The sequence below is a fragment of the Melopsittacus undulatus genome, chromosome 4 (genome assembly GCF_012275295.1).
Source record: "Melopsittacus undulatus isolate bMelUnd1 chromosome 4, bMelUnd1.mat.Z, whole genome shotgun sequence".
Classification (NCBI taxonomy): domain Eukaryota; kingdom Metazoa; phylum Chordata; class Aves; order Psittaciformes; family Psittaculidae; genus Melopsittacus; species Melopsittacus undulatus.
In genome coordinates this window covers 68590284-68604371 of record NC_047530.1, presented here as the reverse complement: position 1 = coordinate 68604371, position 14088 = coordinate 68590284, and the positions used below count along the sequence as shown (strand labels likewise).

Here is a 14088-nt window from a genome sequence, read left to right as displayed (position 1 = left end):
TAAGATTCTGTTACCTCAAGAACTAGTGGCAGCCCTAAGAGAATAAGCTGTCTCTTTGGAAGGTAGATTCAATTCTCTGGTGAATAGGGATTTATTCCTTTTTTAACCTACTTTGTTTCTTTCATAGGTACATGGTAACAGCTATGGCATTCAACAAGATGTGGTATACTGTAGCCCTTGGACTTCTGCTGCCTTTCTCTTATGCCCATACGGACTTCTTCACTTCCATTGGTGAGACATGCTTTGGTGTATATGCTGCGTTACCAAAGCATTTTTTGACTGCTCTCAAAACTGATTTTGCAGTGATATGTTAATGGCATCCAAGGTTTTAACTGGTACAGAACTAAGTCTCCTTACTATTTCTCACAACCTTACTGACTTCTGTCTTTTGAGGGAAACATGTTTCGAGTTAAATCAGTCCAGTTAGTCTAATGACCTAGGCTTGTCCTTGTGTTCATTCTGTATTCTTATAGGTATTTGCTTATAAGCAAAATTTTTGATGTGGATAGTTGCACATACATGGAAGCAAGCAAAATAGGTGTTATGGGTACATAATGATGGCAGTATGTCAGTGTAGTCTCTCTTGGGTTCTGATGGCCTGTGACACAGCTGAAGCTGTGGGCTGTATCACTTCATGATGAACCAGTTCAGCTGCCTGCATGCAGGAAATGAAACAATTACTAATTAATAGCAGAGTCTGTTATGGGACCTGTTGAAGTCATACAAATAATCTTAAAAAATAAAACACTGGATTAGTACTGTGTGTCAAACATGATGGTTTTGTATATTTCTGAAGCTTTGTCTGTACTTGCTCTACATTATGTATGCTTGGATGAAAGATTATTTTGTTGCAACCTACTTCCTTTTCCAAATGAATCCTCAATTAGTTCTAATAATAAATATGTGATATTACATTAATTTCCATGGCAACGAGTTTGGTTCAACATGAGATTTTCTCCTTCAGAAAAAAAAAATAAAAGGCAAGAAGCCTTAATCAGATACTCCTTCAGGGTTATTTAAGCAAATACAGAAGAGCTATAGGAAAGAAAGAGCTGAAGAGAGAAAGTAGAAGAGAAGAAGAATACCTCTAATTTCCAGGTTTATTGTTTCTCCTTGTCTAACCAAACTAATTTGTTTTATAGGTCATATGACAGACTTAATTAATACAGAAAAAGATCTGGTGGTGTCACTGAAAGATTATATCAAGGCAGAAGAAAGCAAGCTGGAACAGATAAAAAAGTAAGTAGCTTGTTTTGTAATGCTAGTAGTTAATAATTTGAGTCCACCCTTATGTAAAAAGTGCTTCCCAAGGCTGATTACGTCTGTGGAATTTTCTTCTGAGGCAAAGTTTAAACTAGTAGGTGTTGTTGGGTTTTTGTCCTAAGTTATTATCTCCAAGCCATTGGTTTGTTTTATGCAGCTTTCTAACGATGAGATCTAATTGACCTGCCTTTTGTATGATACCTTCACTTTAGGACTCCTGCTTGTTTGAGGATGGTTTCTCAGCTTTCAAAACTGTATATGAATCTGTGCTTGAGAATGTTTAAACAGCTTTAGATAGATGCATGCATTTTATTTTAGGATTTGTGTATTACATTCTGCTATCCAGGAAGAAAGATACTTCTGTCAGACAATATTTATTTTGATCACTTAAAATATAGAGTTGGAATTGCTCTACAGGTTTGGAATGTTTTAAGTATATTCTTTGCAGGTACAAATTAAGATAGCAGCATGCCAATTGGATATCCAAAAGTGTGTAAATACAGCTTATCATATAAGCATTGCAGCTGTGTTTTTGCTGTATTAGAAGTGCTCACTATCAGGACAGAAACATTAAAATAACTGTCACAGAACCACCTGGAAAAAAAATGCTAGCATCATTTGTTGAATTCTATACTTTGGCTGAAGTGTATTGGTAGCTTGTGTTGACATCAGCTGAGTGGAAGATGGTAATTAACTGAAATGCAGCGGATGGCTCACACCTCGTGGGTGGCTTGTGGTAGAGACTTTCATGAAACAAACTACAGGAAAGAAATTGTGGCCTAGTGGTTGTCTCATGGTTGCAGTGATTTTCAGCTGCTCGTTAGGTTTGATAGTCATGCAATGAGAAATAAATAGTAGATTTAACCACATGCAATGTGAATGCACAATTTTTTGACATTGGTTTCTTCATTCTTTGGCTTGCTAGTAGCTGAAGTTGGTCCATGGGAGCACTTTGAGCACTCCATTTTGGAGGGAGCCCCTTTACTCTTGTTGCTGCTGGCAAGAGCACAGATGGGGATGGTCAGAGTGCAGGAAAACAACTAAAGACAGGGTGGGAAGAGTGAATGCAGACAATGGCATCTTTGACAGCTGTAAACATTTACCTGTCTCAGGTGAAGCAGGGAACTGAATTCAGGCATATCACATTCTGGAACAAGCCAAATGCTGACTCATCTGTAGAGTTCCCTTCGGGCTACGGATTTAATTTGCTTTATATTGGTGTTGATGTTTGGCTTGGTTTTTTTTTGGGTGTGGCTTTTTTAACATTAATTTGTCCTGGGTTTAGGGTGGTGTTACATGTCTTCACGTTTTAGATCTGCATTATTTAGGCTAGGGGAAGTCCGCTTGTTTTGTGGATGTGTAATAGCATAGTGCTGGTGCTTATAGCATGACTGATGTGCTTCCTGACTTGAGACTGGAGCAGACTTCCTGGAAGTTTCCATTAAAATGATAGATGAACAACAGTAGTTGTTGAAATGTGTGCTTGTTTCAGTGTGCTGGAGTTGTGAATGGGTTACATCGCCAATGATGTTAGAGAGCTTTGTGGAGCCAGAACTGTAGTGCCAGAAATCTGACTTGTTCTCCTCATTTGGAAATGTGAGAACTACATGTTTGTTAAGATAAGCTTACTGTATGGGAGGTGGTTTTGTGTGGGAGGTAAGGGGCTTATTGATGTAAGGGTGTGTGTCTAAAGGTAAAATAATTTGAGGCAAGCATTTAAAAATAAAAGATCAAACATGCAGATAAAGATCTGTTCTGATTAGTCCTGCATGAAAACTCATAATGGAACTGCTGGCATACTGCATTGGGTTTTTGTAGGAAGGAGTTCATTCAGCCATGTTCCAACAAAGACTGCAAGAGCAACACAAGATCTGGGCTGCAGCTGGGGAAGAAGACTTAAATAAAATAAAATCGCCCCTTTTGTTCCTTGTAGAAAAGCTTTATGTATAGATAATGTAAAAACTTGCAATTTATATTGGGTTTTTATTAGTGAAGCAGTTGAGTAGTTTGAAATCAGTTTTATAGCGTATTGGCAGACTTTTATAAGAGACTTTAATGAATGTATACTTTCATTATAGATGGGCAGAAAAATTGGATCAGTTGACAGATACTGCTACAAAAGACCCGGAGGGGTTTCTGGGACATCCTGTAAATGCATTCAAATTGATGAAACGGCTTAACACAGAATGGGGTGAGCTGGAGAATCTGGTTCTGAAGGACATGTCAGACGGTAAGTGTGCCTGTGGCAAGAACAAGGATCACATTATAACTGAATTTACTTGACTTAATTTCCAAGGTGCTTTTCTGTTGCAGAAGGTGGCCCCAGGCCAGCCATTGTCTAGTTATTGTCTCCATTATGAGGAGAGGCTGAGGGAGCTGGGTCTCTTTAGCTTGGAGAAGAGGATACTGAGGGGTGACCTCATCAGTGTTTACAAATATGTAAAGGGTGGGTGTCAGGATGATGGAGCTAGGCTTTTTTCAGTGATATCCAGTGATAGGAAATGGGGCAGTGGGTGTAAACTGGAGCATAGGAGGTTCCACGTTAACATCAGGAAGAACTTCTTTACTGTAAGAGTGACAGAGCACTGGAACAGGTTGCCCAGGGGGATTGTGGAGTCTCCTACATTGGAGATATTCAAGGTCTACCTGGACAAGTTCCTGTATGATGTACTCTAGGTTACCCTGCTCTTGCAGGGGGGTTGGACTAGATGATCTTTTGAGATCCCTTCCAACCCTTGGGATTCTGTGATTCTGTGACTATATCTTTCACATGTAATGGTTTGAATTAGATTTTTAAGTCTTCTTTTGAGATGTCATCATAGAAAAATAATCCTAGAAGTCCTGCCATTTTGTTGTCAGTGTGCTATAACTTGAGCTTTACAAGAATTTAGGACTGCGATGTTTAAACTGAATAATCCCCTGGGGTGCTTTAAGTTTTGCAAAGGATTCTGGCTTGCTGCATATATTCTTCCACTTCTTGCAAACAAGTATTTAACAAATTTTATATCTAAGTATGGTAACTCCTTTGAAGAGAAAAAAGGCAACAGACTCTTCTAATGCAAGACATGGGGTTGTCTTTGGGTATGATCAAAGGCTGTTGCTGCTAATATGCCCACAGTTGTCTGATGATTCAGAACATGAATGCTGGCAGAGACAGAGCATTTGTAGAACTGATCTGAATTAGTGTAGTAAACATTTCTACTTCAGCAAGAATAGAAATATTCAGTAGGCAGTAGGATATAAAAAAAAGTTGACTGTGAAAGACACTTAACAGCAAGGAAGCTGGGATGATTATATATGACCTGTGAGAATCTTTATCTACAACTAATACCAGGTGTAGGTGTTTAGTAAAAACTAATAAAGCATAGCTTTCAAAATACACCAAGGGTTAATGTCCAATTACCTTATTCAAGGATTCAGCACATTCAACTTTGCTGTTGCTTCTGTGAGGGACTGAATATGCCACCTGAAAAGGCTCTGCACTTGCCAGCCAGAAATCCACGCCAGTGCATCTTAAGTCCATCTTCTGAATGGGATGTGTTTTAAGAAAACTGTCAGGAAAAAAGAAAATACTGGGAAAGCATGGTGTAGTAAAAGAAAGGATGCATGGGAGTGCTGCAAGAATATGGTATTTTTTTAAAGCAGCAACTTCTTTCCATAAACTAATAAATAGTGTTATTTGGTCTGAATAGTTTAAAAGTACTACTAGAGTGTGGCAAAATTGTAAATTTGGCCAGTCATTATTTTGGGGATGGTCTTACAGCTGAGTGTTGCATACTACACTTTTATCTGGTTTTGCTCATGCTGCTTAGTTTTCTGCTGGTCTATGTTACATAAATTGAACAACCATCGTATTGGCATTGTCCTTGGTTAACACTGTGAAGCTTGTTGTGCTTCAGGATCTTGGGACAAGAGTTTGTTGAGTAGGAAAGTTACTTTTTTGAAAATGCCAGTGGCTGTCAGTTTGTTCAAACTGATGTTCTCATGGTGGCTTTTGTTGTTGCTGTTCCACTTTCGGCTGCTGGTTCTGCCTTTGTACCAGGATGCTGGTTCTGCCCTCCTCAGCTGCCCATCTGGCTTTCTGGAGTTGTTTACCTGATCAGTGCAAACAGCTCACCAGCTTCTTGACTGTGCAGAAGCAGAAAGGGAAAAATAGCATCAGTTCTCCCACTGAAGAAAGGATAATGCAGTAGCTCTTCAGGAGGGCCCTTCAAGTAACAGCAGGAGCAGTGTGTGTGTGTTCACTGGGGAGGAGTAGGAACCTGTTATAACATGTGACTCTAATGACCAGGGAACAGTTCGTAAAATATTTTTTTTCCTTTCTAGAACCTGCTTGTCTTCTTCTCTGTAAATGTCACCCTGGTGTTCCTCAGAAAGCCCCTAAATTGTTTGTTTTTAGTGTTCTTTTGCTTTCTTTTCACATATACACACAAATATTTTAAAATGCTGACTTTTCAGCATGTGTATTGACTTCAGTTGAGAGTTGCATGAAGATGGCTTTTGAGAAACCTTTTTAACCTTGTTTGTTTCCCAAGTTTCTCTGTGAATATGTTAATGTCCGAGTCCACAGAAAGTACGTAATTAAGTTCATAGTGGCTCCTGAGTTGCCTAAAGCCTTGTCAAAAGCTGTTTGAAGTCAAGACATCAGCAGTTTTGGTTTTCATCTTTTTATTGGCCAGCCTTATCTTTACACTGCTATCCTTAGCACTATTTGTTTTCTCCTCTTCTAAATTATTTGTAAACTCTGTGTTACTAAATGTAAAGCCTTTTGAAAGGCAGATTGAGTGGAATGTTTGTAAAACTTACCAATATATTATCCAATATATTATCTGTAATGTTCTCCATGTGGGGCTGGTCTTTTTTTTGTACTTAACCTAAAAGAAAAAAAAAAAAGCCCATAACCCCTCTCCAAAATCAACAACAGAAACCCCCAAACACAAAACACCACAAAAACAAACCTATTAAGACAAGAATAGTTTCTACATGAAACCAAAGGGGTACCCCCACAGTGTTTGTTGGTGCTCTGCAGGAATAATGGCTCTTAAAATGTTAGCTTTCTGTGGAGCATGGAGTCATTTCATAGGTAGAATTCATAGAATTCTCAGGACAAAGAAGGCCAAGTATTTCCTTGTCTTTCCCAGGCTTTATCTCCAACATGACTATCCAGCGGCAGTTTTTCCCAAATGATGAAGATCAGACTGGCGCAGCAAAAGCCCTCTTGCGGCTTCAAGATACATATAATTTGGATACAGATACCCTCTCAAGAGGAAATCTTCCAGGTAAGACTCATGGATGTTATTTTCAGAAGACGCTGAATCTCTATTAAATGTCCTGATTATAAATCATTTGATTCTGTTCCATCTGCAATCTGTGTGGTGTGAACATAACAATAGGAAAACATTTGAGCTTGCTAATATTTTATGAAAAGTGGCCTCATGTGAGTTGTTGAACATAGGTTGGTGTAGGCGTCAGTTTTAATTCTGCCACACATCAAGAGAGAGGAACTTGTTGCTTCAGGCTGTGCTGGTAAAGAGAAACCAGGAAGAGCTGACCCACTCTGACATACTGTTGGGGCTGTTGCTGCGGTGGTTCTGTTGGAAGCTTTATCCCTGCCTGGTGGGCTTCCTTATGCCAGTACACATGGATAAAACATGCTGCACAGAATGCAGATTTCTTTCTCAATTGAGACTCTCTTTTGTCCTGTCGTTCTCCTCGGTCTACTCACATGCTCATTTTCTGCTTGTGCTAGAACTTGAAGCATTTTGTTTTGTTGAAGTCTGCATCTCCTACTTACTGTAACATAATGCAGTGTTAATAGTTTTTTACTAAAAATGGATAGCAGTAAAATCTTGGTCTGGATGAGGATTTGCCTTAAGTAGTCGTGCACTGGCAGATAGGTATTTTTTTCTGCACAATGTAATGCATTCTAACAAGATGGTTCTGTCACTTATTATCCCTTTCCCTCTGATTGGTAAGGACCTGTCAGAGTAAAAGAAGTTTCTTTGAGCTTAAACTTCATGAAGTGTATAAACTGAAAAACAAAAGAGAGCACACACAGAGGAGCTTATGTGACATTATATGAGTAAATCCTTATTGGGTTTATATACAAGAGAAGACACACTTCTTTATTAGAAAACTCTATGCTTTGTTTTCGTTGTTTCCTCTGTTTAAAAATAGTACTGTGCCAACTGGCAAACAATCAAGTCTGTATAATCCATCTGTGTTTTTGGAAGTGCTCATTGTGGTCAGGTGCATAATAAAATTAAGGGGAATTTGCTTTATGTGTTATGACTTATAACTTTGCTTTTGTGTTTAGGTCAAGACAGTCTCAAAGACCTACTGATTCATTGTAATGCAATAAGCAATTTGTTACTGGTTTCTTAAAACAGCACAAAAATACAAGATGAAGTGCTTTGGGTGGACTGTAGCTTATTGCTTCTTTTGAGGCAATAAACTGTCCAGACTGCATGAAATAAAGTGTAATTGCAGAACCTAAAAGTTCTGGAGTATAAAATGGAATAGGTTAATCTCTTTAGAGCTCCAGAGAGGAACATCCCGTAGTCGTTTGTGCTCCATGTGTTTTTCTTCCCAGGGAGTTTTTGCCAGGTTGACAAGTTTTGATCAGAATCTTAACTACTATGAATATGGCTTATTAAGCTTCTTCCCTGCATTATGGGGTGTGCTGTTTCTTTATATTAGCTATCAACCATATTTGATGATGTGTTAAGCACCCTTGTAAGAGTTGTTTTTTTATATGTAGATGCTGCATTGCTTCTGTATGTACCAGCTATGGCCCTGCAACCTGTTATTCAAGAGTATCTCTTTAAGAGCACTCCACCACCACCACACCTGGTTCCCTAATGTCTGTTATTTTAGAGTTTGCAGCTTTGGGCTTAGAAAACTGAAACCACTGGCTATCACAGGATGGACCACAAAGTGTTTAATTAGGTAGCAGACCCAAAGCTGTTCTGTGGGATACTGCATTTCATGGACTGTCTCTTCAGCTATTTAATCTCTTAAGACATGTCTTCAACAGAATGCTCTTGTTTGAATGCAGCTGTGGGAGCTGCTATTAGAAACTCAGGATGTATTAAGATGTAATCATGAACGTAAATTTAGCTGTAAAACCGGCAGATCCTATGTCTTTATTACAAGATTAAATTTGGTTTTTCATTGGGCCTTAATTTACAGTGGCAAAAATAGGAATCTGTAATTTGCTTGCTGGTGCTGTAATCTTTCAGAGGTCTCTTCAAATGTTTCTAAAAATGACTGACTTCAAAAACCTTAAGCAGCTGGGAATTTACTGACGTTTTCTTTTTCCTTCCCCACTAAGTTGTTGCTAACAAGATGTGCTTCAGTAACACTTTGAAAGTGATAATGTGAAGTCTTTGAAAAAAAAAACAGATTTCTGAAGCTTCTTATTTGGCTTACTATTGCTGTTGCTCAAAGTGTTTGGTGTTCTGAAGAAGGAAGGTTTACCTTATGTAATTTTTCATTAATAGTAAAGACATTTAGCCAGTTGCTGGTATTCTGGCAATGGAAAACTGCATCTAACTGTTTCTGTGTTCTGCCAGGTATTTACAGGCTTTAGATACTTAAGCTGAGTCTTCAGTAAATAGCCAACACAGAAGAAAGATGTTGAAGAACAGAAATAAACTGTGCTGTAAAGAATAAGAAATAACTGAATGTTATTCTGAAGACTGGTTTGGAATTCTGTGTAAATTCTATGTGTTCTGTTTTAAATACAGGTGTGAAGCACAAATCCTTTTTAACAGCTGAAGATTGCTTTGAGCTGGGAAAGATTGCCTACACTGAAGCTGATTACTACCACACCGAGCTCTGGATGGAACAAGCTTTGAAACAGTTGGATGAAGGAGAAGTATCTTCTGCAGATAAAGCCTACATTCTGGACTACCTGAGTTATGCCGTGTATCAGCAGGGGGATCTGGGCAAAGCCATGATGCTCACCAAACGCCTTCTGGAACTGGGTATGTGAAAGGTCTGCAGCTCACCAAAATAAAGCTCTGTGTTTGAGCAGGTGTTAGTTACGGTTTTGTACTGAAGAGTCTGGTCTTGCCTGTATTCTGAGTTCTGTGTAGGTTTTTTAAATGGATTATTACTGACATTACCATTAACATCTTGATGTGTACTTTTCAGTAAAATAAGACTTGTATTACTATAAATCATATTTTGCTACTGTATTTTTAGATGGATAGTTACAGTCTCTACTATGTCAGAAAGTGCATTGGTTAAGGATCGCTGCTTTTTATTGAAGTATTTTCTGTTTCCTGTTGGCTTCTAACCATTTACTTGTCTTAGTCACTACTGCCTGAAATTTGGTTCTTTTACTATATCTTACTTGCTGATGTTGAGATTACTTCCCCTTAGGGTACAGGTAAGAACAGAATTCATGAACTTGAAGCTAAATTGGTGATACCAAAATCTCTGAAGATTATTTAAATTCAAATTAAGCATACTTGAGATGAAAAGCTTGGGAAAATAAGTACAGAATGCAATACAGTGAGTTTAGATTCTGGGTTTTGAACTATGAAAAGCATTTATGTTTTTCTAAATACATCAATTGACTGTTTAAGGGATGCTGTGGGAAGTTCAGAACAAAACCCAGTATAGCAGAGGCTACTGAGAACAATTTATTAATGAAATGAAGCTAATCCTCTAAGTTTAGTCATTCTTACAAGCTTCATCACAGGAAATCTTAATTCTGATCAGGGAAGTTTTTAGGTTTAAAGCCAGTCATGCTATCCCAGCATTTTCCCTGTCTAGTTCCCTTGTCTGTCCCTTGCAGGTGAGATTGGCTGGAGTGGCCAAACCCTTTTTCTTAGTGCTTGGACCTCTATGTATACTGAGGATCCATGCCTCACAGTAAGCAGTCTCCAAACTGGATGAGTTGAGATCAGCTCAGAAAGCTCATTTTGTTTTCCTGTAGATAAGTAAGGATTCAGGCAGGCTAGCATTGCTTCCAGCTTAGTTCAGTCTTTTAGCTATCCTGTGAATGCTTTCAAACCAAAGTAGATGTTTCTGATTTCTATTTGAGAAGCAGTAGTGTGCATTTGCTTTCTTTTTGTAAAAAGCCTCTTCTGGATCTTTCTTAAAACTGGAAACTTGCCAGTGATATTTGTCTGTTTCTTTGTCAATAGATCCTGAACATCAAAGAGCAAATGGGAACATGAAATATTTTGAATATATAATGGCAAAAGAAAAGGAAGCAAATAAGTCCAGTACAGATTCAGAAGACCAAATGGAGAAGGAAACTGAGGTTAAGAAAAAGGATTACCTGCCTGAGAGAAGGAAGTACGAAATGCTGTGCCGTGGGGAGGGTCTCAAAATGGTAAAGTGGAGTAGACTGTTTCCAAATGTATGAAACCAACTGTAACCAAACAATGTCAAGAATTTGTATGTGGCATGAAAGCAAGGAAGTTGTTATAGCAGTTGGCTGAGTGTGTGTAACTGAGGATTAGTGTGTGTTGGATTTCTTCCCTGTTTCATTCTGCTCGGTAGATGAAAATAAATTCTGCTGCAGGTACTGCTGATGAACTTGGATACACTGCATAATTGTAATTAATTAAATAAGAATGCTGGAAGTCTACACACAGAATTGAATGAGGGTGGTGTTCTAGCAAAAAGAAATACCTCTAATAGGACTGTAAAGTACTGCTCATTGCAGTATTACAGAATAACATCAGTGTGCTGAAAGTACTGACTTCTCAAACTTAAAGCATCTCTTTAACATAAATGCAGAAAAGTGAGTTGTTCCTGTCTTTTTATCTTAGAGGTATTAATGTTATATGGAAGCTCTCTGATTGTCTTGTTTCACCTTGCTTTTAGACTCCTCGGAGACAAAAAAGACTCTTCTGCCGCTACTATGATGGAAACAGGAATCCTAGATACATTCTGGGGCCTGTCAAACAGGAAGATGAGTGGGACAAACCTCGAATTGTTCGCTTCCTTGATATCATCTCTGATGAAGAGATCGAAACTGTGAAGGAACTAGCAAAGCCAAGGGTAAATGCCTTACGCTTCTTTGTCTTTTTGGAATCTCAAATTTCCTGTGTAATTTTCTATGTGTGTGTGTGATTCTGTCTCCTCTTGAATGCAGATGTGTGTGCAGTGTGCTCACACATTGCTTTTATCACCTTGCAGCTCATGGTGTCACACTTTTTGAAGGAGGCAGTGGGAAAGTTGGAAATTGAGTAATTGAGACAGCCAGGTAACAGCAATGCAGGATTGTTAAACTCTTTGAGCAGGCACAACTTCAATGCGTGCTCTTTTGGATAAGGAGGAGAATGTTCCACAACAGAAAACAATTGTGCTGCAGCTAGGTTGCCTTGAAGTATACCTATCATCTCATTTTTTGTTTTGCTCTTTCTTGTTAAATCTGTATTTACCAAAGTTGTGATGTGGAGAAGAGTGCTGTCAAGGGAAGGGCAGCCATTCCTCTGGTCCTGGAATGCCACATTATTGTGTAGAGAAGAATGGTTGTATCTGCTACTTGGTATAAAACTGACTTCTGTCTCCCAGGCTTTGAAGTTGCCTGCAGATGAAAGAGCTTCTAGAAGGCAGTACTTAGGTCGTACTCAGCTGCTTCATTGCGGTGCCACCCCATCAAATCCCAATTCAGAAACTGGATCCTGAGGTTCTTGTTTCTGAATGCAGAATAAACCAGGGCAGCTCAACTGTCAAGAGTAAACAGGAGCATCCAAGACAAACAGCAAACTGATGGAGTTGCCTTCTGTATCCAGTTGGTGTGACTATGCATCTCCAGATGTGTGTTAAAAATGTAGTTAGCTGAGTTGATTTATTTTTTTTGATCCATTACCAGCGCCTTTTAAAATAAGGTTTAAACTCCTAGAAGTACACTTTTCCTGCCTTTTTGTTTTTAGCCTGAATGGCTTTTTGGCTAGAGATAGCTGAGCAGATGGAGATTAGGGGGGATGATGAGTGCATTAAGTACAGGACAAACTGTTGGCTTGGTCTGCAGCAAAGTAAAGCAGTTGTTGGTTATACACGAGCACATCAAAGATGAGGCTGTCCTTGGTCACTTCACTGAGTACTTGGTAGCCTGAAGGTGATTTTAAAGCTTACTGAAGACTGCATTGTAATTCTCAGGTAACATTCTGAACTATAAGCAAGAAGTACAAGCAGTTCTCTCCAGTTACCTGTAAAACAGCTCTTCCTGCTCTCTTGTCAGAGCTGCAAAAGCTCCGGTATTACTGGCATGTTCTGTGGAATATCATCTAGTTACTCCTTTGTGGAGTAGAAATAAGTCTTAGCACTGACACTAAAAACCTATGAATTTGGTGGGTTTAACTTGTGAACTTGCTGCCATAATTATTTTCCTGAAAAATAATTGGCTCATGGTAAAGACATGGAGTTCATTAATGTGGAGGCATCTGTATGCAGTTAAAGTTCCACTTATTTCCTATGGCCAAGGCCTTGCAGAGCTCAGTAAAAAGTGTAGCAAAAGGACTGTGGTTTTTGACACCAAGAGGTCATCTTCTTTGTGATGCTAAGGATGTTACCGTTGCTGCCTCTGAGAAGACAGTGCTGTCTTATCTGTGCCCAGCCTTCTGCTATGCTGGCAGCATAAACTGGTAGGATGAAGCCTTATTATTCTTTGAGAGTCTGACTGGAAACTTGATTCTTATACATATCTGCATGGGATGAGAGGAGAGGCAGCAGGATTGAGCAACCTCGTCTAGTGGGAGGTGTCCCTGCCCATGGGAACTAGATGATCTTTAGAGGTCCTTTCCAACCCATACCAGTCTGTGATTCTAAATTAAAAGTTTCTAGTAGTTTTTCTTGTTAGTAGGCATGGAGGGGCCTTGATTTAGTTCATTTATTTTAACAATAGAAACATACTTTGAGTTGTTTGGGATTTAGTATGCCATTCTGTGTCTCTTCCAAAATTTGGGCTCTGTGGCTGAATCTTTCCAATTATGAATGATGGAGAGTGTCTGACAGTACATGAAGCAAGTTAAAAGGCACGCTTAAGGTTCCAGATCAGAGTGTTGATGTAGGTGGGATGGTGTCAAGTGAATGCAGCACTTGGTAAGAAAGGCCTTGAATCAAGAGTTCTGGCACTGTGTAACTTAGGAATACAGTGTAAATGTGCCTGTGGACTAAGCAATTAGTCTGTGTTAGCAGTTAGTGCTGAAGTTGTTCAGTGCTGCTTGTGGTGTGAACTGAATAAAAAAGGTAGGGTTTTATTAATCTTTTGCTTATACAAGATCACAGTGTTGCCTGGATTCAATTTAACTGTAGAACTCATCTTACATGTGCAAGACAGAGTGCTAACAAAGGCCCAATTGTACACATGCCATAATATTGTACTGCTTCCAGCAGTATGAAGGAAATGAAAGCTGCTAGTTTACTTTATTCAGGTGACTGTTCTTCTTGTTACAGAAATGGAAACATTACTTCCAGAAAACTTGATCTTCTCTAATGCTCTGTTTAAAAAAAAAAGAAAAAAATAAACCAAACCAAACACACCTCTCTTCTAGTAAAGCTGGAGATCCTCCCTCCTCCCCCATCACTGGGGAATGAATTTCCACCCCTTTCATAAAAGAAAACCCACTGCAAAATGTGACTGAGTGGCTTGTGTGACGGCTTGAGTGACATTTCCCCTTAGGCTTCTGAATGGTCGGATTGCTGTGATGCAATATGTGCTTTGTAATGCAACTATTCTGATGGTTCGCTTCACAGCTGAGGCGAGCCACCATTTCAAACCCCATAACAGGAGCCTTGGAGACGGCACATTACAGAATTAGCAAAAGGTAAGAGAGCTCTGCCAGATGTTTTGGGCCT

At 39.1% G+C, this 14088-nt stretch overlaps 1 protein-coding gene across 4 annotated transcripts in view; it reads left to right on the top strand.

The window, feature by feature from the left end:
* P4HA1 (prolyl 4-hydroxylase subunit alpha 1) overlaps window positions 1-14088 on the top strand; it is a 36598-nt gene that overhangs the window by 6930 nt on the left and 15580 nt on the right. For 2 of the 4 annotated variants that reach the window (XM_031053427.2, XM_005153704.3), the window contains exons 2-9: window positions 128-231; window positions 1143-1239; window positions 3342-3493; window positions 6405-6542; window positions 9012-9251; window positions 10422-10612; window positions 11110-11286; window positions 13987-14057. In XM_031053427.2, coding sequence (XP_030909287.1) covers window positions 132-231; window positions 1143-1239; window positions 3342-3493; window positions 6405-6542; window positions 9012-9251; window positions 10422-10612; window positions 11110-11286; window positions 13987-14057 — 1166 coding nt within the window. In that variant the 5' untranslated portion in view covers window positions 128-131. The remainder of the gene's footprint in view (window positions 1-127; window positions 232-1142; window positions 1240-3341; window positions 3494-6404; window positions 6543-9011; window positions 9252-10421; window positions 10613-11109; window positions 11287-13986; window positions 14058-14088) is intronic. The other 2 variants (XM_013130203.3, XM_005153703.3) reach the window with 1 other exon arrangement.